Raw genomic sequence first — 23,200 nt, 5'->3', positions numbered from 1 at the left:
GTCGAGAGCCCACTGAGAGTAATTCTGCTGCATTGGCGATGGTGATGCAGCAATTGGGTTTGTGAACCCCATGTCAAGCCTCTGAGTATTGTCCCATCAAATGCACGAGATTCAAATGAGGCTTTTGCAGATACATTTTATTATTAGGGATGTCAAAGTTGATATAAGTCAACAGTGATTTTCCTATGGATAGACTCAACCCTATTATAGGAATGTGGAATTTCCACCACTTGCTCAGGGCTGAGCAACACCTCAATGCTCATTTGATCAGGGGAAGATACAAATCTGAACGGGCTCTTACCAGGTTAAATAAAGATACCAATCTCCCAGCCCAGTTAACTGTACCTCAGTTTTATTGTTCACGTAATGGCAGTGCCCTGGTTCACATTGCACAGCGAAGGCTCATATCACAACACAAGGCAACGAGTGCTGGGCACGGGGGGGAGGGGGGGTTAGTCTGGAGGCATGCACGATCTTGCAGGGGGGGGGGCGGGAAGGCATGCACGGGGAGGGTGGGAGGTGAGGGGTAGCATCGGGGACGTGGTGGTGGGGGGCGGCGGCTTAAAAAACATGCCCCGCCCCCTCTCTCCTCCGCCTCACCATCTCCTCCTGCTTCTGCCGCAGACTCTGGCTCAGGTCGCCCAGCATCTGGCTGAGCGTGGCTCGCACGGCCGTGTTAGTGCTACGCAGGTGGCTGTTTGCCACGTACGTGTCAACGCACACCTGGGAAAGACGGCGGCACGCATGTGGGGTGGGGTGGGGGGTGGTGGTGGCGGTTAAAGGAAGACGAAACCTGTACAACGCTAACGGCTCTTAGCTTGTAGATGCACGCCTAGTCTGTGTCTCCCAGCGTGCGAGACACACATCCGAACCTTCGCCAAAGTGAAAGGTAAAGGTGCAGCCCGGCAATTGCTTGCTCCTGCCACTTCTGGTGGGAGGACCTCCACTCCCAAGGTAATTTGGCCTACCCTTCCACGCTAGCCAGATTTCACACTTTACTCCACCGCACACGACTGGCAAATCAACTAGCCGTGGGGCACACATTTACACTGCTGGCTGGACAAAGACCAGAGATTTAGGAAAGCGGCCCATTGTTTCAACTGCCACACCTGGAAGCTTTATAAGAAACGGGCTTAAAAATAATGATCAGGCAGACCATTATGGCACGCTAGTGACACCAGGGACCTCCACCACTTTAGACAAAATAGAGTTACGCCATGCTAGCGTTATCACAGAGTCACGACCGTTATTTCAAAGTATTTATTTCCAATTAAGAAAACTTTAGTCAGGTCAATCGGCAAGTCCTGCGTGGTGACATAAAGTGTGGGTGTTCCCGCCTTTCCAGGCTGTCTGGTCAGCGTGGAAGAATAGGCCAAACGGCCTCTGCAGCGCTCTCTGGATCTCCCATGAGTACAGGCCATTCCAGCAGGAGCAGCAGGGCCGCAACTTTGTCGAGGAACACTTCAAAACTTGCGTTGGACAGCCCGAGACACACACGAGAGCTTGTGTTTACAAGATAAGAGCCGCGGATGGTTTTGCAGGTTTGCGCGCTTCCTTCAAAGGCCCTCGAAACAGACGGGGAGCATCCTCAGCGCGGTGTACAAGGAGGAACCGAACACACCGTCTCCAGCCGGGAGCATCGCCTGTCCGCTTGGGCAGAACGTGGCATGCGGAAAACAAGAGCACGGTGGTGGTGCACGTCATTTGGGGGGTCGAGTTGGTGTATCCCACAAAGAGACTGCCGCATACTTCACAACTCCCAACCTCCGGGGCTGAAAAATTGCCAAGTAGATGGAAAAATCTACAAGTGGGTTTGTGAACCTGTCTGTGGGAAACTTTAGAGTGTTATCCCCTTATATCGATAGATTTGTTTTGTCCGAGTACTCGGGCTTCCACCAGCATGGTAAAAAAAAGGAATTGACCAAATACAGTAATACCCAGGTTTACGTCAGGGACTGCATCCCTAAAAGGTGCAAAGGCGAATATCGAAACGACGTAAAATCAAAGCGATTTACAGGGTAGTAGTAGAGGGTGGTGGAGGCGAAGGCTGAGAGACGACGGATAACGAGAAAGGGTGGACGACGATGCTCTCAGTGATTTAAGTGTGGGTTGAGGCAACGCAAATCAGGTAGCGGTGTTAATGAAGTGACGACGTATTTGTGAAACAACATAAAAGGGGGAGACGTAAATCGGGGTATTACTGTATCCCAATGCAGGATCCCCCTTACAAATGCTTGACACATCAGCGACGCAATCCTAGATCATAAAAAAGGACATTATTACACGTGTGTGTTTGCGTATTCTGACACGATTTCAAATCTCACACATTCAAGTGAATCACACTTGTGGTGCGCGCCATCATGAGAAAGAGCTGTAGTAAAGCAACAACAGGCCGCTCCTAAGTACACGGACAGTTGTGTCATCAGTACACTGCTGGATGAATGCCTTTTCACGCTGTTGTGCGGATTGGTGGTAGAGCATAGAGCTTCGAACATAGAAGTATAGCACAACAATTACTTTTGCTGCCCACTGCGTATCTCCACTACTTCTATACTGCATGTTAAGAAAATCATTGTCTCCCTGCTCATATGAGCAACAGAATGTGATGCTTTTTTCCAACTGTGGCTCCGACTTTGTGGTGGAAATTCCATATTCCTATGGTGGGGGGCCAGTTACTCCACAGGTTATAGAACATTTCACGTCTGTCAAATGGAATCAGCAGTTAAGGAGGTTTGTTTAAATCACTTGCAAAGACCTACATTAATATCCAGGACAACGCTTTACTCAATCGGCAAAAAGAACGTTACTTATCCATTTTTCTATGTAATATTACAAATAGTCCGGCTCCCCTGCTGTTCACAACATCAGGGCACCCAGTGCCATTGTATTATGAAGCAACATCTTGCTAACGAGAATGAGTTGAAACAAATCCAAGGTGACCTTGTTGAATGGACGAACACAAGTGGGGAATATTGATCTAAGGAAGGCACGTGGGCAAAACGATTAAATGTTAACGCAATCGTAAAAGAACTCCACACAAGCTCTCAAGCTGTAGGCACACCCGGTGGGGGGCAGGATCCCTAGGCTGCCCAACACGGATGAGATTAAGGTTGTGACAATCTGGAAAACGACATGATGGCAACACCCGAAAATCACTTTTAAGTTTTCTTCTTCTTCTTGTTCTCCCCGAGCTTAAAATTGTGTCGGGCAGCCAAAAACGAAACGACCTGGTTGTGGTTTTGGGTTGGTCCTCCTTTGCACGAATTCCCTTTTGTGTTAATTCTTTTGTATAACTTTTTTGTTATTGTGGAAGCTTCCAAATCATGTCGCACAACTCATGACACACGGCCTAGGTACGTATACGCAAACGCCATTTGTTGTTTGTGTTGCACAGTGATTTTGCTCAAAAGCTAGTATCTGTAAAAGGTACGTTTTTATCAGTCAATATTATGATTAACAATTGATTTTTAGATGAACCCAAGTAGTGATTGGCCCAATTTTTTTGGTACAAGACCATCCACCCGACATGTACCAGGGTTTAATACCCAAATAATTTTTTCAGCTCACCTGGGTGAGTTGAATATCAATCATCATAACCATATTTAGCAATTAGATACGACGTTTCTCTTGACACTGCATCAAACATCTTCAGAACAGGACCCAAGACAGTATATTTACATTTACAATAACCTTTTCGAAAGCGCATATAAAACTATCGCCAATCACACAGTGGGTGAGTGACTGCGAAGGAGCTCTCCGCTAGCTTACACGGAGCTCAGGGGAGCCAAAACTCACCTCGGAGATCTGCAGTAGGGACTTGCCATTCAATTCAAACGTGGACGAGCAGGCGAGACACAGCAGCACCTAGGCACGTGAGACAATCACAGCGGTCATTACAGTCCCAGCACGTGGACCGCAACGTCGGGCATCCTGCCGGACGGCACCAAACACAACCCAAAACACACGTGACGATGCCATGCAGCACAACCGCAAACACCACTGCGTACAGGTTTCCCTCGCTCTACGCGGCCGTAGTAGATGCATTCCCAAAAAAAAAGGGGGTCTCACAAAGCGAAACCGCACACGAGGCAGCTGCCTGCCGAGTAGCGCACACGGTACGCACGCGATGTTGTCCCACAATCTGACCGCATGGCCGCGTACAAGAGAATTCAAACCGCTGTTTGGCGAATTTTAGGTAGAAGTAGATTAGCCACATATATACACTAAATCGTACAAACTGAACCCGCATAGACCGAGGGAAATCTGTACGTGTGATAGGATTCTATTCTAACACGAGACCACAGGCGGATGTCCTTCATGAGGTTACAGTTTTCGTCAGCTACAGCGACATCCCTGGTGCCGTTTCCTCGTCACCACAGCAATGTACAAACGAAGACCGATCCTGGTACAGGTTGAGGTTTTCAAATTGTAAGTGGAATGGTGGACTCTTTCAAACCCTCTACGCCAGCGTGCTTTTTGGAAAGGAGAGGGGAGGATATTTTTGCTGATTCCTGGTGTATTCCTCAAGCTTGTAGCTAGTTTCTCACGTTATAAGTCGAATTTCAGTTATTTCAATAAATCACCGAACCTTCACCTGTATCGGATCATCCATTTACCTCGTTACAGACTTTAACGTTTTCAACCTGAGGTGGAAAGCATTCAAAGCTTATGCAAGATGTTCAAATTTTGCAAAAGAGCATTTCATCAAGATTCTCAGGTTAGATTGGAACCGGCAAAACCTGCATTCTAAGGCGTATGTACCCGATATGAGACAATTGCACATCTGTCATATTTAAAAAATATTTTCATAAAGACAGAATTATATATTTTTTTCACTAATTCCAAATAGTACTCATCTGCAAGCTTTCATCGTGCTTAATCTTGCATATCGAAAAGAGGAACTTCTTGCCTTCGAGCCGTCTATGTTTGCACAGTGCTTTGCTCAGTGATTTAATAAAGTGCCCACAGCAGACAACTGCAATTGTAACACACTGTACATGAATATCATGACGGCAGCAATCACTGGGTAACTTTGCCTCAATTAGCCTCGGGGCTTGTGACACGGTTTCTGGGAATTCCAGCAATGCAAGGGGCACGGTCGACGAGAAAACCATATTACTACGAGACAATCAATTCCAATGCCATGTGTTCATTGTCCAAGTTACATTTGTTTTGCTTTGTTTTCTCTCAATCTTATTCCAGCTGTTCACGTCGGCGGTATCTTAACAGGCAGGCAAAGTTTCTACGTCGTTTGCTCGCAGCCAGCAATGCATCAAGTTGAGTCAAAGAATGGCCCCAGAATAAAACGTGAAAGTTCGACAATACTGATGAAGCTTTTGCAATACACCTCCTCATACAAACTCGGGGCACACCTTTTATATGCCCTGTGAAGAATTTCCGTGGCGTGTCAAACGCAGCGTTGTAATTTCCAAGCGTGAATATGCAAATAAAGTGACGGAATAAATGTTGTGGGTTTACTCTCCAACAAACCAGTGTGCTGAACTAGTAACGAATTAATCTTCTTTGGTTCTTTCGGTAAAGTCACATAGAATGAGAATAAAATAATAAATTGATAAAATAAAATAACACAATAATATTCAGACAGTCTCGTCCCTTCACCTGATGAAGGCCGCTTGTGTTGTGGCCGAAACGTCGTGAGAATATTATTGTGTTATTTTATTTTATCAATTTATTATTTTATTTTCATTGTACGTGACTTTACCGAAAAAACCAAAGAAGATGAATCCTTGCAGTCACGAAAGCTTTAAATCGAAAAATAGTAACGAATTGGCACGTTTTGTTTACGTGACAAACCTTACCAATTGGCTCTGTCGGGTGGTGGCGGGTTTAATGGCACATTTATATTTAGGTGATCTAACCCATAAAAAAACCTTTATTGTGGTATCAAGTTTCATTCCCAAAGTTCCATCACAATTCATCATCGTCTGTCGAGCCGACATTAAACAGCTTGTAATATAATCGTATGAGTAAACCACTGTGTGCCAATGCTCAGCTGAAATCTACATCTGATATTTACCTGCAACTGAATAGGGGGAAAACATTCCAGTGTGTCGCTATAGTCTCTTAACAATTGTGTCATGAAGCTTAATGGGATGTCACCCGCATAATTATGAAAACATGTTTGTTATTTTCTGCTGCATTTCTTCTGATGCCCAACACATTTACCCACAGACAGCCTATAAAACGCTTTTTATGCACGGTGGTCACCCATTTCAGCAATATCCAGGCTCATTCTGTGCTTAGCTCTGTGCTCCGGAGGGATCGAGCATATTCTCGGTGATTTTGGCAAAGGCCGGCGGCCACGCAAGTAAAACCCAACATTGGCAACCACAACAAAACACTGACTCAACACCGCCAGGTTTGGCATTAAAACTCACTTTGTTTCAAAATCACTTTTTTTTATGCATCTTGTCATTTATTTGAAAAAAGGTTGCTTGTAAATCAATAGAATGTTCAAATTGTATGATGTTCTTTTAAAAACCTCATTATACTTTTGAACAAGGTTAATGTGTGAATAAATGCAGTTTGGATGCAGTCGACACATTGTTAGTTAATATAAGCCAAACATGAGGACATATTCCATACAATTGCAGTTATAATCAGAGTTTTACCATAAAAACAATGCGTTAATCAAAGCACTCAATGTCAAACAAAGGAGAAAAAAAATCTGGTTTTCAGAGCCGGTAGATTTTTCAACCTATTCAAATAAAAAAGAGGGCAATTTCAATTCAATAAGGGAAGCTATTTCTCCTACTTAACAGAAACCCAGTGAATAATGGCCAAGTATCCACTGTATTTACTGCCCCGTTCAAAAGCAGTGTCAAATGTTTATACTGGTATAGTAAAACCTTGGATTGCGAGTAACTTGGTCTGCGAGTGTTTTGCAAGACGAGCAAAAATAAATATTAATTTGATAAACGAGCGAGGGTCTTGCAATACGAGTAGTAGTACGTACACGCTTTGTCTGCCGAGCATCACGTGATCACAACTGATATACGAGTGCTTTGATATATGAGTGCTTTGGATTACAAAACACGTTTCTGGAACGAATTATGCTCACAATCCAAGGTTTTACTGTATAAGCTGAGTGAATCATATTCTTAGTTTTTTCGGTAAAGTCACATTGAAGAGAAACAACAAAATAACAAAATATATATAAAACAATAAAAAATTCTCACGACGTTTCGACCATAACTCAAACGGTCATCATCAGGTGTGTCGGTTTGCATAAATTTATTTTGAAAACTGCATATTTATTTATATATATAAAAAATAACGTTTGCATCACGCGCAACGATGGCAGTTTGCCAGGACTAGTCCATCTATTTTTTGAAAAGAGGAGGGGGGAGACGAAATTTGTTTTTATGTATGCTGTCTGAAAGGCACTGTAAGCGTGAACAATCAATCAAGAACTGAAATGATTTATCAAATCTTTCCAATGATTGCTAAGATAGAATCCATCTTCTCGGTTGAAATTGTCTCTGTGTTTGTATATGTGGATAGCCTCATGAACGAATCTCTCATGGAAGCCAGATGGCTTACAAAGAAACTCCGTCTTGGAAAAGTCAATGGCATGTTTGTAGAAAGAAAAAGAGATCCCACCAATAGCCTCGTCATAAAAACCAACAAACTGAGGGCACCCCAATGGGCTCCCCCCTATCTCCGGTTGTAGCCAACATTTTCATGGAGAAATTTGAGACTGACGCCATCCAGGCTGCCACTCTGCGCCCAACCTTATGGAAGATGTACGTGGATTACACTTTTGTCATCTGGCCACATGGCCGGCCTGCTCTAGACCAATTCTTTGACCACATCAATTCCATACACCCAGCCATCAGATTTAACATGGAAGTCGAAAAAGATGGCAAGCTACCTTTTGTGGATGTCCAAATAAAAAAGAGACCTGATGGTTCAACGAGCCACTATGTCTACAGGAAAGCTACCCATACGGATGCTTACCTGAAACCGGATTCCCACCACCATCCATCCCAGAAGAATTCCCTCATCAAGACTCTGCACCATAGAGCCCAATGCATATCCGACCAGGAACACATTGCCAGTGAACTCAAGCACATACACCAAGCACTTAAGGCTAATGGTTATTCCGACTACACAATCCGCAAAGCTATCTCTCCAACAATGAAGAAGGACCCTCTTGAGGAGCCTTTCAAAACCATCACTTTACCTTACATTGCGGGGATCACAAAAAAGATCTCCAAAATCTTGAATAAACACATGATCCAGGTCCGATTCAACACATTACATAAAATCCGTGATCTGGTTCCGTCTGTAAAAGATGTGATTCCTGACATACAGTACCCTGGCTTCTACAAACTAAGTTGCCTCTGTGGTAGTAGTTACATTGGAGAAACCAAACGACATGTCTCGGACCGCATTCGTGAACACAAAGCAGACCTGAAACATGGTAGGACCAACACCTCGGCCGTGGCAGATCACTGTTATAATTCAGTAGGTTCACATGACACTGACTTCTCCAAGACAGAGGTTCTTTGCAAGCCATCTGGCTACCATGAGAGATTAGTTCATGAGGGTATCCACATATATAAACACAGAGACAATTTCAACCGAGAAGATGGATTCTGGCTTAGCAATCATTGGAAGGATTTGATAAACCATTTCGGGTCTTAATTGATTGTTCACGCTTACGGTGGCTTTCAGACCGCATCCATTACTTTTCGTCTCCCCCCTCCTCTTTTCCGAACATAGATGGACTCGTCCATCTGAACAAACTGTCAAATCTCTCTCCGTGGTGCTAACGTTAAAAATAAGCGCCACTTTTTTCAAATGTTCTTGTTGTGGTTTTCACACCTGATGGCGATTGCTTGTGTTGCGGTCCAAACGTCGTGATAATTTTATTGTTTTATATTTTTATTATTTTATTGTTTCCCTTCTACGTGACTTTACCGAAAGAACCAAGAATATGAATCCCTGCAGTCACGAAAGCTTTAAATCAAAATTTACCCGTTTAACATGTCGGCTTTCGTGACCAATATCAACTATAATACAGGTTTTTTGGGTTAGATCGCATTATGGATGATATTGATCCTGCACAGAGGAGACTGCAGTACACAGCGCCACGAGCACGCACCTTCATGACCTCCACCTGCAGGTCCTCGTGCAGCGCCGGCGTGCTGTGCACCGTCTCCAGCACCTGGCTGAGCAGACGGTGCTCCTCCTTCTCCTCGGGTAGCCTCGACACAAAGCGCTCCTCGGCCAGCAGCCTCTGCGCACCAGCAGAGAGGCAGGCAGCTGCGTCCACCGATGTGTGTCTGGGACACTCCGCGTGAAAGCAACACAACTGGACGCACAGGGAACGGAATGGTGGCGCGGTGGTAACACCCGTGCCACACGGCCAAAAGGGCACAAAAGTTATATTCCAAACTTGGATGCTTTTTTTTCTGCGTGGGATTCGTATTTCTCTCCCCCTGTTCTGCACTGGTTTCTTCTGGGTTCTCTGGTTTCTTCCCAAAGCTAAAAAAAAACATACCATGCAACTGTCACTGGCCAAACTTTCCCATGCTGAAAACATACCTGCAAATTACTCGGTTGGGATCACACACAGTGGCAACATCGCCCCCGACCACACAACCTTGGCGCGGACCCTCCTAAGATGTTTTCTTGTTCATGTTTTTGTTTTTTTGTTTGTTGCGGTTGCACCTGATTCAAGAGCCGAATGGCTCACAGGGCTATACCAAATCAATGAAACTATGAAACTATGAAAAAAGAGTCTTGAGACTCAGTGAGGCTTTCCTGGGTCAACTAAACTCTTTTATTTTACCACGTAAGGCCCACTGAGCTATATAGCTCTTTTTCAGAAGAGACCTGGCCACAAATGATACCTCAATGAAGTGGCTTATCACGTGGGAATGTTTTGCAGTCAAGTACTGTACTCTAAACGCATGTCTCTAAATGTGGAGGGAAAAACTGGAAGACTCGGAGAAGAATCCACGCGACCACGGGGAGAACATACAAACTCCAAATATACAGACGTCAGGGTCGAGATCGAACCCACGACCTCCTGAATACCAGGTGAGGTAGTTAACATCTCACCACCGCGGCGACATCATCAAAGGTAATTAAACAAGCGTAACAATAATACAACTCACACAATGCTTCAGACAGCCTGTAAGGTGGCCTACAGTTATTAAAGCCTATGTGGGGTCTTCCGGCTCGGGCCATGTGTTGAGTTTTTCTTCTTTCAGGCTTTCACCACGCATTACTGCGGGAATCTTCAGAAGTTAAAGTTCTTGACCCAGCAGTATGCAGTGTGTGGCGAAAGCCTGAGAGATAAAATATCTCAACACGTGACCTAACATGGAACACCATACTTTGCTTACGGGCTGGTGCAGAAACTTACAAACTAAAACTCTTCAGCTACTGACTAAATCACGCGGAATGTGCCTGATCTCATCAGATCTCGGAACCTAAGCAGGTCTGAGCCTGGTTAGTGGTTGAATGGGCCACCACCACATACAGACGGTTGTTGGAGGAGGTGGCTGGGGGGCTATGTGGTGAGCAGCAGCATAAATATGGCAAATTACATTGCTTGCTATACTATGCGTCTGCAACTATGCTTCCCACCTTCACCAACCAGCACGGAGCAGTGTGGTGAAGTATAGTCAAGTAACCGCATGGCTAACATAGGGTGAAGAGGACTTCATACAGCACTGGCTTGACAAAGCACTGAATATGCTTACGAATACCCACACGAAATTAGCCAAAACACCCTGGAGTCTATACTCAACGAGGCCTTTCTCGGTAAATGAAGAATCCTGTTACGGTTGTTGTCGTTGGTACCTGCACTCCGGCCAAGGCATACTGCGAGAGCTTCGTGTTCTTGGATTCTAGCGCCAGTCTGAACGGAGTGAGGCATTTCTCCCTGCAAGACAGCCAGACACAGTAGAAAGATGCATTACACAGCACACAACATAATTGAGAGTGGGGACACATTCAGTCTACAAGGGGCGCTCCGTGGGTCTCTCCTGAAGCCGGTTCTCGAGAAGGTGCTCTTGAAGTGCAGTCCACCTGGTCCATCATATCTGCCCTGGGCTTTAATCCCCTCTATTCCCTCACTCACATCACACAAATATATGAAGGGCGCTACAATGGCTAGATGTTAACTCCCTCGCCTGGCATGAATGAGGTCATAGGTTTGATCCCAACCCTCACGCCTATATTTTTGGAGTTTGCATGTTCTCCCCGTAGTCACATGGACTTTTCTCCGGATCCTCCGTTTTTTTCCTCCATATTTAGAATCACACGTTTAGAGTATTTGGCTGCTGTAAATTTCCACATGCTAAGCCACTTCGTTGAGCTATCATTTGTGGCCAGATCGCTTCTGAAAAAGGACTAAGTAGCTTAGTGGGCCTTACCTGGTAATATATAAAAAAACATAATGCTCTATGTCATCATAGAACATAACAATGCTTCCTCTGTAAGTAGTTATTTAACGGTGAAGACATGTGGGAGGTGAACAGTGTATTCTGAGTATTGTATGTACTATGTATATTGAATTTCTTTCGCACCATACGTGGCCAACTGTACTAATCGGAGGTGCCGGGGGAAGGGCAACAAACTAAACACACGAGATAATGGAGGTGGGGTCGGTAGCGGTAAGGGAGACATGGGTGAAGGGGTTAAAAAAGCAACAATGGAACGCAGCAAGCGTAGTCCAGCACCAATCAGAACAAAAAAGCCACAATGACTGTGAGAAGGCAATACAGAAAAGTGGATTGAATTCATCCATACAAAGCTCCGTGTGGTCACCTCGTATGTGTCGTGGGCTTTCTCCGGGTACACTGGTTTCCTCCCAGATGCCAAACTCTCATTAATGGAATTGGCCAAACATCCATATTGCAGGACGATCCAGAAAAAAAGTCTACGCGAGGCTTTGCTTGTAAAATAAAGGATAATTATGTTTCATAATTATGCATGGGAAATTAACGGTGGTTGTTCCATAATAATGACAAGTACATGGCACGGGATAATGAGTACCGCCCCAAAACTAGTTTGATCAGGGAAACACTTTGATTTTGACTCCACTGACTGTGCTAATTAGGAAAAAGTAATTTTCGTGGTGAATTGAATGTCATTAAAGATAAATAAGACCGACTCCAAAGGACAAATGAAGTACAGACTGAGATGAAAGTGCTCGTAACATAATTTGTACGGCATCTCAAGATTCATGTATGTGTAGATGCTTGATATAACCAATTTGTATTATGCTGTCGTACAATCCTGAGTTCCTTTGCAGAAACAAACCAATGTGGCTACCATATGTACTGATCGAGAGACGACCATATTTGATTATCCACAAGAATTGATCTTGTGTACAAGGAAAACTCATTATTCGTCTAAGATGTGTCTGTTATGTACATTAATTGTATTCCTCTGTGTTGAAGCCTGCAGAGTTACATCATCTCCAACGGGAGACACGAAGAATTACCGCTGTGCCAGTCAGAAGTACGTTGAGGTACAACCGTAATAAATTACTTGCAGGGAGATTATGCACATCGCAGTGCTGTTATGAATTAAAAGTCACGACTATTAGAATTACAGAAATAAATACAAGTACTGTGTTAAACTTTGTTAATTCTCCACAGAATTTGTTGGGGCGCCTGAATCAGGCATAAAACCGTCAATCCATGCACGCAGATGCCAATGCGCGTCGATACAACTGCACTTCCCCGAGCCCAGAGCCACACGACGTGCGTGCGTCTCATTGCCAACCCAACAGGATAACCTTTAGACAATGGCATCAGTGACGACAAAGCGGTTACCCTGGTGCCTGGGTACCAGCTCTCAAACAGTTCGCTGGTTCGCTGAGTTCAACGGTATCCTGCGCTCTCGTGGTGGACTTTAGTAAGCTGTGCATCGGCATAAAATTAATCGTTGGTGAACCAAACGCCTTGGCATTGTAACATCGAACTACCAGAGCCGAATTTTCTCATTTGTCATTTGTGACACTGGATTTGGGACTGTGATTAGAGGAGTGATGCTGTATTTATTTATAAATCTACAGCTAATCGTTGTGAAAAAAAGCAACTGCTACTTTAATTCACAGTGAAACTGTCGTCCTTCACATTTCTGTCCAACCCATGTCATCTTATTCCCACCAATCATGGACATAATAAGTGTGAAACAAACATTTTAAAATTCGTGTTTAACAAGATGAACACTGTTTCTAGGGTATGCCAGCCCTTGTTCAATGAAACAATATAAATATAAACATAACCGAAAGCAACATTATTACACAAATGTGTCTTTTTTATCTCATGAAAGTAAACAACATCAAAAACAGGAATTAAACCCTAATATATTTAAATGGTATCACAATCTTCTTTGGTTCTTTCGGTAAAGTCACGTAGAATGAGAATAAAATAATAAAATAAAAATAAGACAATAAAATTCTCACGACGTTTCGTCTGAACGAAGCTCGTTCGTTGTCCGTGGTGCTGGTCGTGGATGGGAAGAAAAACTGCCATTTGTCGCAATATGGCATTGTGATATATAACGACTTATTGTTGGTGGCTCAGCTGGTTGGAGAGTATATAGAGTTTATTGATAACATTGAGGTAGTTTATATTTTGGTTTTCATTGGTTTTACTATATGGTATTCATTATATAGTGCAGTGTATACCCAGTTGCTTTGTGATTAATAGCTCAGCTTATTGAAGAATATATTAAGTACAATTATTATATTGATGTAATATAGACTTAGTTTTTTCTCACATTGGTTTACTGTATGATAGTTGGGTAGTTGGAGACCCTTAAGCGTCCATATACTAAATGCCTCTGTTGATATGTAAACTTTGACTTTAACACAGCTATTTTTACCATTGGAAACCTCATTTGCCAGTAACAAAATATGATAATTGGGTTTTTACCCTTTTATCTGGCAACAAAACTGACACCTTTTTTTTTACAAGGAGTCATGTTTACATTGACCACAATACCTGCGGTCGGAACGCAAACAAAAAACAACTCTGATAATGTATGCACTGTCCTTGAAATTGACTGGTCCACACCCGAGACAGCTTTCTTTAGAGCTCTAAAGAAGTTGACAAAATGGAATACATTCATATACAATACTAAATAAAATACAAAATTAGACCTAAAAACACAAAAATACAGATTCCCAAAAAATGTAATCCACAACTCATTGCGTGTGTGTCGATGACATTGGCTCATATAAATCACTAGGGCAAACACATCATCAGTTTGCGAATCAAATTTTGACCCCTAATTGTGACAATTCATCGACCTGTGCACGTGGTGACTCATGCCATGCTCCATTTGTTCACCTTCGTGTGCACTGCAGACATCTATAATGGCCCTATCAGATGAAAACAACTCTGCAGGGTATATCTAGCCTTCGTGCCAAGAAAGATGCCTCTGTCACAAGAGATGGGCTGAGGCAGCTTCGGCTCAAGTGCCACACGCGACCCAGCTGCAGGCAGAAGTGGCATCGCGACAAGGGGCTGTTAATGCAAACAGCTCGATTAATGCAGAGGACACCTCGGAGCTTGCAAACAAAACACTGGAGGCGTGTCTGCTGGTAGCACTCCATGCAATTTTTTTATTACTACATTCATCAAGTTCGCAATTTACCCGGTTTGCTTGCGCATCAATGTAGCCAAAAACACTAATATGGAATTGGCCAAGCTTTCAATGCGTGGCCTTCCTTAATACGCATTTCCTGGATATATAAATGCATTATTAGAAGCATTTGATTAAATAGAAACAATATGGACTGATTTCAACGTCACTATGTCTCAGCATAAGTCATCATAACGGAACCGGTAGAAAAACTAAAATAACTTTATCGGTACCGAGGCTCCCACAAGCCCTTGCAGGAGGGCGTGTGGCACAGTTTGGCGCCAGCTATCATAGAATGCGGTCGTGTCGCTACGGTTCTCTGCGGTGAGTACAATGTCTTTAAAAGCAACAGTGGTATGCCTCTGTGATCCGAGATTCAGCGGGGAACGGGACCCCACCCTGCAACTTCCAGATGTCTCGGAACGGGAAAGGGTTGAATTGACCTCTCACTGAACACTAGATGCTGCTCCTTCATGCTGTATACTAAATGCCACACAGTGAGTGTGGTGTGCTGAGTGGGTGTGTGAGATGGGCTGCTGGTTTACCTGAGCTGATGAGGGGGGATATCACTTCCGCTGGTGTGGGAGTCCAAGGTGTCTGCACACAAGGGCAAGGGGACAGCCACTCATAAGCATGCGCACGCACACCCACCGTGGTCCAATTAAATATGCAGGCCCATGCCCCTTACAGACGATGCTATTTTAATAACGCATTGCCAAGGCAACTTGAGCTAAAATCTCAGAGACTGTGATGGTGATGGTGTTAAAGGACAGGCTGAGAATACACTGCCACCGACAGCATGAACAGATTGCCGTACACCTTTGTTATAGCATTACTAGTAACTGGTGGGAAAATTTTTCCCAGGTGTACATTTTGTAAAATCAATACACACATTAATCACATGCACATACAATACAAAGATCTCTTGTATGGCCTTAAACAGACTGTTTGGGCAGGTGCAATTATAGCGAGCACCTATGAAGATCGACACGGCACATGAGGCGGTGGTCTGGCACCACAGACGGCCACCTTTGTCTCCCCAGTTTTGATGTTCACGCACTGCACAAGGTACCCATTTAAGGCCAAGTCGACCTAAGAGACGTCCGGGACCAGATATAATACGAGTGATATAACTTGCTGCAAATGTTAACCATAGCTGGGAACTTAACCCAGATCACCCAATCACTTTTGCAAACGAAACTATCCTGGTCTCTTGAGTTCTCACCCAATTAAACAAAAATAAAACCAAGTGGCCAGATTTTTAGTACAGTGTGCTCACTGCTGCGCACCACTTCCTACTTTTTGTTCTTTCACATAGTTCATACAAAGACAAAGCCTGAACAGCTGTTAGCGAGCACCTATGAAGCCATGCAAGGGACACGAGGGAGTGGGTGGCTAGCACCACGCCTCGCCGCATTTGTCTCTCTAGTCACGATGTTTACACGCCGCACTAGGTATTGGACTCAGTTGAGGCCGAGTGGACCTTAGCGGAGAACCAGGACCGGTGTTGGCCGTGAGTGGGAATCGAACTCGGGTAGCGGGGTTCGTCGCGCAGTGTGCTAACCGCTACGCCACCGCTCCCCACAAAAATACGTACCCACAAGAGCCGCCATTCGCCACAAAGTGGTGATGTCACCACGACGCCTGTGCCAGGCCAGGTGTACTTTGAGGCCATGTGATTTGTCGAAGGCTCACTGACCGGTCATGAAACAGATACAGGTGCCATGGGATGACTGACTGATATGATTGTCAGATGCACCAGCTGTGCCCCCTACCGTACCAACTTGCTGCAATGTATCTGCCCAGAGCTCCGCTCGTTGTGAGCATCGCTCCTCTGCCCTCCGTTTTTCTTGGAGGGCGACTGCCTCCAACTGTCCAGTAGCGTCCTTCACGAGCATTATCCATGGAGGCCAATCTTGACACCGCTGGTGGTAGTCCACTCAGCTCCATAATTTCCTGTACCGTATCACTTCTCTTTTCCAGCGCATGTAGTGCCCCGTTTAGCCCCCACACACACATATTTTCACGTACATAACTGGGCCAAGCCTTTCTGAAGCTCAGTCTATCCCGGTCAAACCAGAATGTTTGTAAACTTTACAGTGGCCTACTGGTGGCCTGTAGAGAGAAATCCATGCAGCCAGGACTGCTCTTCTCTGTCAAAAGGCCACGTGGCTCCTGGAGTTAACGCCTGCCCCAGGGCTTGGCAGTCTGATCACACTAACGCGCTCCAACCACACACACACACACTCTCTCTCGTGTTATACACAGGTACAATGGTGAGCGGTGGCGCAGTAGATTGCACACCGAGTTGTAAACCCTGCCGAGCCACAGTTCGACTCCTGGCGAGTGATATCTGAACCGGACCCGAGTCTGTCCGTCTCTTCACTTGACCGACCCGCAATGGCCAGGGTGGTGAAGTCTGGTCAATCAACCTGATGACCGACACGGGGTGAGGAGGCCTTCATCCAGCAGTGGATTGACAAAGTCCTGAAAACGTATATGTTAAATTTTGATTTAAAGCTTTCGTGACTGCAGTAATTCATATTCTTAGTTCTTTCGGTAAAGTCACGTTGAAGGGAAACAAACAAAATAATAAAATATATATAAAACAATAAAAATTCTCACGACGTTTCGACCATAACACAAGCGTTTGTGTTATGGTCGAAACGTCGTGAGACTTTTTATTGTTTTATATATATTTTATTATTTTGTTTGTTTCCCTTCAACGTGACTTTACCGAAAGAACTAAGCATATAACGTATATGTTGTATACATATACTGTAGATACAAAGATCTCCCTATGGCCTTAACGGAGTATGTGCTGTTAGCGAGTACCTATTAAGGCCAGCACACGAGGGGGTCGGTGGCCAGCACCACGCCCGACCGCCTTTGTCTCCCCAGTGCTGTTTACACAATCGCACCGGGCACTAATTTAAGGCTGAGTCGATCCACACGTTAATACACATACAGTACATACAGACCCATACATTGTGCGTACACTGTACATACAGATGCACCTCCGATGAGCACGGTTGGCTACGTACGGTGCGAAAAAAGTTCAGCATACATACTTACACATGGTACAGCACTGACACGCATATATTGGTCACGAACTTGCGGTGACGTCACCACTGCGTTTGTGCCAGGCTAGGTGCACTCCCGAGGCCACGAGAAGTGGCACGGGACAGACCCAGATGGTGCCACGGGTTGGCTGAGACGATTGGGAGATGCACCAGCTGTGCCCCCCCCCCTCCCCTCACTGTGCTAATTCGCTATACTTTATCCGCCCGGCGCCCCGGTCGTTGTTGTGAGCGTCGCTCCTCCGCTGTTGTCGGAGGGCGACTGCCTCCAAGCTGCCCAGCAGCAGCGTCCTTCACGAGCCTCCTCATCGATGCACACCAACACACTCGCATACTCTACGCACAGAAGACTCATCGTACATTATGTAGAGTATAACGCACAGAGCATTGTACATTCACAAGCACACACTCACACAGAAAGACAAATACAGTATATCCCATGTAGCCGTATCGACTGCTGATGCAAGTGCTAATACACACACACGCTTACAACAAAGATCCCCCGTATAGCCTGAACAGACTGTAGGGGCAAGTGCTGTTAGCGAGCACCTATGGAGGCCGGCACGGCACACGAGGTGGTGGGTGTCCAGCACCACGCCCGACCGCCTTTGTCTCCCCGGTGACGATGCTTTACACACAGCGCACCAGGTACTCATTTGAGGCCGAGTCGACCTAGGGGAGGCCCAGCACCGGTTCAGACAATCGCCACCGGCGTTGGTGGCCGCTTACAACTCACATCTACACACATGCAACTACTGTACGCACAATCATACATTACACACGGAACAGAAACCCAACCTTCCCATGGTGACCTCCACATCCCCGTGATAACTCCCTCCCTTTAACAACACTACAGTTAACCCCAGTGATGGTGATCATGGTGGTGGTGTGGGGAGCGGTGGGGCAGCGGTTAGCGCTACGCTGCGTTACGAACCCGGCGACCCGAGTTCCGATTCCCCGCTCACGGACAACACCAAGTGACGATTATCTGAACCGGCCCCTGGGCCTCCCCTAGGTCCACTCAGCCTCGAATGTGTATCTGGTGCGGTGTGTAGTAAACATCGCCCCTGGAGAGACAAAGGCGGCCGGGCGTGGTGCTCACCACCCAGCACCCTTCGTGTGCCGTGCCGGCCATCATAGGTGCTCGCTAACAGCACTTGCCCCTACAGTCTCTTACGTCTATGCCGGGGATCTTTTGTCTTTTTGATGGCGGTGATAAGGATGATTATGGTAGTATGGTGATCGTGACGATGATCGTGACGATGAGGATTATGATATACAGTGATGGTGGTGTGGCTGGCCTCACCGCAAGCCAGGCAGCACGCCTCCCTCACAGCCCTGTGCTTGTTCCCGCTAGCCTCCTTGGCCAGGCTCTTCAGGGCTTCCTCCATCGCCTATTGATCTTCACTCTGCTCAAATATCTTCTCCTACTAATCCTCCTCGTCCTCCTCCAGCGAGCAGCAAGAAGACCATGGGGTCACAGGACCCAGGCGGTGACCGTGGTTTTACAATGTCGAGAAGCAGCAGCAGTGAACAGCAACTGTCGTAGAGGATGCTGCTGATGAATGATGTTTATCAATCTACGATGACAATGATTCATCTACGATTATGAGGAATCTATGTTGAAAATAGCCGGTGGTAATGCTGTACCTGCGATAATCTCGGGTGATGAATCAATGAAGATGGGCGATTATTAATAAATGCCAACGATTATATTGGCGATGATGACGTTTTCTTTAAGATGATGATTATGCGTATATAATTATGACAATGTACAATTACGGCACACACGTACGTTGATGATGAATCTGTGTGGACGATGTTTAACCGATGCAATTGATGACGGTGATAATGGAGTCTATGATGACGAGTCGATGATGACACTGATGAACCGTTGATGTTAATGATGGTGATGATGATGGTGATGCTGTACTGTATATACAATCACACAGCTGGCAGATGGCGCAGACGCGGCAGTGGGAGCCGTGGCAGGGCCGGGCCGCGTCTGACCAATGGGGAGGGGGACAGGGGGCGTGAGCTGGGATCAGCTGTACCGGGCTGGCACCACCCACAGACACCACCCACAAAACACGACTCAACACAGACAAAGATCCCCCGTGTAGCCTTTCACAGACTGTTGGGGCAAAGTGCTGTTAGCGAGCACCTATGAAGGCCGGCACGGCACGCCGAGGGGTGGGTGGCCAGCACCACGCCCGGCCGCCTTTGTCTCCCCAGTGGCGATGTTTACTACACACCGCACTAGGTATCCATTTGAGGCTGAGTCGACCTAGGGGAGGCCCAGGACCGGTTCATATATTTGCTCCACCAGCATCACTAACACCGCAGGAGCATATCAGCATATGATCCAATCAGCTGGGAAGCTAAGCGGGATTTGATCCTGGATAGTTTCCATAATGCATTAAACAGGTGAACGTATTCTGTGTGGGCAGTAGAGAGCACTACTTTTGTATGGCCGATGTACATGTTGATCGAGATGTCTTATGACCCACTATTAATTGACCCCTAACATTTTTGTTCCTTTGCATATTCATTTCTGTTTTAAATAAACCTTTAAAAATATATAGAGGATTACATGGGGATCACAACACATCTGGACCAGCCTGTAGATACAGAGCAACATCTACAATGTCAAATTCGGGTGGTCAAGCCAGATAACCGTGTCAGGAGCAGCAGAGTGCATCACCGCTGTGGTGTCTTCTTCGTATTTGTGAATCGGGCATTGAATCGTTATATGTTGTATGGTCTGTTCTGGAGGACCACAGTCGCACACTGGAATTTTTTTTTACTTTCAAGTATACGCATCTGCCATGATTTGTGCACTGGGATCACTGGATGAATTGCACCGTATAAATGTCTATAATTATAAAAAAAAATCACTCGCTGTTCTATATTTCCCCCCACGTGTTCTGGTTCATGTTCCAGCACGGTGAAGTATGGCTAATTTTCCATCACTCCCTGCTCAGCGTCGGGAGACCACATTTGAATCTATGTTTAACTTCTTTTGCACCGTACGTAGCAGACTGTGCTAATCGGAGGTGTATGATGGGTGACAAAACGATATATATATTTTTTTACGTTTCAGTGCTCGAATAGGTGAAATAAAGTGGCAAAATTAAACGTGGTGTTTTATTGTTGTTCGTCACTTGGCTGAGACCATTATTAGCTTTGATATTCACACGAGGTGGCTGAGACCTGGATTCACACTTCAAAGCCATGGTCTCGGTATTAGCCTCTTGAACCACCAGCCATCTCACGAGCAGTAACTTCTGTAAGGTCACTGCCACCAATGCTACCTACTATTACGACACATCCTACGAATGCCACCAATACCAGTCACGCCAATACTTGTGTATTACAGGACTACAAAAAGACAGATCCCCTGTTTAGCCGTATACACAATGGAGACAAATGTTAGATTTCTGCTCCCCGGTGTACGTATTGACGACACCGGTGAAAACAGGTAACACAGAGTTATCATGGGAGTCGTTATGGAGAATACGGTACTAAGTAACAACATAAATAAGAGGACCATATGCCTCAATATATCTGTCCCTCCACATACAAAATTAAATGTTATTTTTATACATCCCATCAGCCACACCGCCTTCTGGGAGTGCACAATTTCCACAGCAGTCACAAACAGTGGCAATAACGACATCATAGGAGGTGGGTGAAAATATCAATTGAGGGGCTCAAATAAAAACAATTTGAGGGCTAAGTACAAGATATTTAATGAATATGTTTTTTTCAACTTTAGAAATGTAATGTAAGGTCGCCTCTAATAGAACACGTGGTGGACATGGGTTCACCGCTTGCGTCAGTCTATCTTGTTCTCTGCGAGTGTGGGACCTTGTTCTCTCTCAAACTAAAAACTAAACTTTTCATTTTACCAGGTAAGGCCCACTGAACTATATAGCTCTTTTTCAGAAGCGATCTGGCCACAAATGATAGCTCAAGCAAGTGGCTTATTTCGTGGACATTTACAGCAGTCAATTACCCTAAAACGCACGTGGAGGAAAAACCGGAGAAATAAAAGTCCACGCGACCACGGGAAGAACATGCAAACTTTAAATTTATAGGCATCAGGTTTGGGATCGAACCCACGACCTGCATATCAGGCGAGGTAGTTAACATCACGCCACCACGTTAACGAGTCCAGCTTCGAGAGGGTTTACTGCAGAGGCTGCTCGAAATCATGCTGGTTAATGCTTTTGAGGAGGCTTAGCCCTGCATGTTAGCCATAGCCACCCACCCTCTATGGTGGGGGCAAGTGGAAGACCCCGAATAATTGTATTTTAATTATTTTAGCAGATAAAATATTATTAATATAGGGCCACCGTTTAATTTTTGGAGGTCCATTAACCGAGAGTAAGTAGTCCAGGAGTTGAGCTGGGAGCTTATTTGAGGGCGCGCGTGTTCATTGGTCCCACGTTCCACCGTCAAAAGACGCCCCTGGTGCAAAGTCCCGCCAGCTCTGAGGCACCGGGGCTTTACACACAGGGACGGGAATCTGTCAGCTGTGCAAACTCCCGTAGGATCAGCCTCTTGGCCACCCTCATTTTGCCAAACGTGGAACTTGCAGCAGCTGGTAGACATTCCAGGCCACAGGGATCTAAGAACTTCTCAATGGGGAGCCATGGTGGCGAGATGTTAACTATCTCGCCTGGTGTGCAGGAGGCCTTGGGTTCGATCCTGACCCTGAAGCCTGTATATTTGGAGTTTGCTTGCCTCTCTCTCTCCGGGTCCTGAGGTTTTTACCTCCACATTTATAATCAACATTCGTCTCGAGTATTTGGCTGCAATAATTTCCACATGGTAAGCCACTAAGTTGAGCTATTCATTTGTGGCCAGGTTGCTTCTGAAAAAGAGCTTTGTAGCTCAGTGGGCCTTACCTGGTAAAATACAAAAAAGAGTTCAGTTTAATTTCAATTGGGGAGGTGGGGTCATAAGTTATTAATAATAAAGCACTGCATATATTTTTTCCGATAAATATGAATGAACCAATATTCGGAATTTCAACAGAGAGCAGGGGTCACGGAATCACGAAATAACTTTTCATATCCGCAGTGATGTGTTAGACCAATGTCATGCATCCTATTATTCCTGGGGTAATCCACAACTTTACTGCACTTAGCAGACACAAATGCGAATTTGGATTAATTTAAGGATAATAGGGAGGGGCCTGAAAATTTAAGTTTTTGCGGACCCTACATCTCACCTGGATTTTAATACATTTTCCAACATTTAATACTTTACGTGTAAAAGGTCAAAACACTCCCCTGTGATGTGGCATCAGACTGATATCTCACGCCCCTCTCTGACCACGCCTCTCGCCCCGCCCCCCAACTTGACCCCGCCCTCCCACCCCCGCGTTGCACGCGCCACGTCAGCGAGCGCCCCAAACAGCTGTTGCCATGGCAGCAGCACGTGACCGTTTTGAGTTCTTGGGTTTCAAAATA

At 45.4% G+C, this 23,200-nt stretch overlaps 1 protein-coding gene across 2 annotated transcripts in view; it reads right to left on the bottom strand.

Moving 5' to 3' along the window:
• Nucleotides 1-19,774, bottom strand: part of ARFGEF3 (ARFGEF family member 3) — a 98,206-nt gene extending 78,432 nt beyond the window's left edge. For both annotated transcript variants that reach the window (XM_032973440.2, XM_076074902.1), the window contains exons 1-6: nucleotides 19,027-19,774; nucleotides 15,186-15,237; nucleotides 10,840-10,921; nucleotides 9,131-9,265; nucleotides 3,796-3,864; nucleotides 601-723 (exon numbers count right to left, since the gene is read on the bottom strand). In XM_032973440.2, coding sequence (XP_032829331.2) covers nucleotides 601-723; nucleotides 3,796-3,864; nucleotides 9,131-9,265; nucleotides 10,840-10,921; nucleotides 15,186-15,237; nucleotides 19,027-19,111 — 546 coding nt within the window. In that variant the 5' untranslated portion in view covers nucleotides 19,112-19,774. The remainder of the gene's footprint in view (nucleotides 1-600; nucleotides 724-3,795; nucleotides 3,865-9,130; nucleotides 9,266-10,839; nucleotides 10,922-15,185; nucleotides 15,238-19,026) is intronic.
• Between the last annotated feature and the right edge of the window lie 3,426 nt (nucleotides 19,775-23,200).

Source organism: Petromyzon marinus, chromosome 51 (genome assembly GCF_048934315.1).
Source record: "Petromyzon marinus isolate PM22_M1 ecotype Great Lakes invasive population chromosome 51, UKy_Petmar_22M1.pri1.0, whole genome shotgun sequence".
NCBI classification, from domain to species: Eukaryota; Metazoa; Chordata; class Hyperoartia; order Petromyzontiformes; family Petromyzontidae; genus Petromyzon; species Petromyzon marinus.
This window is presented reverse-complemented; position numbering and strand designations above follow the sequence as displayed.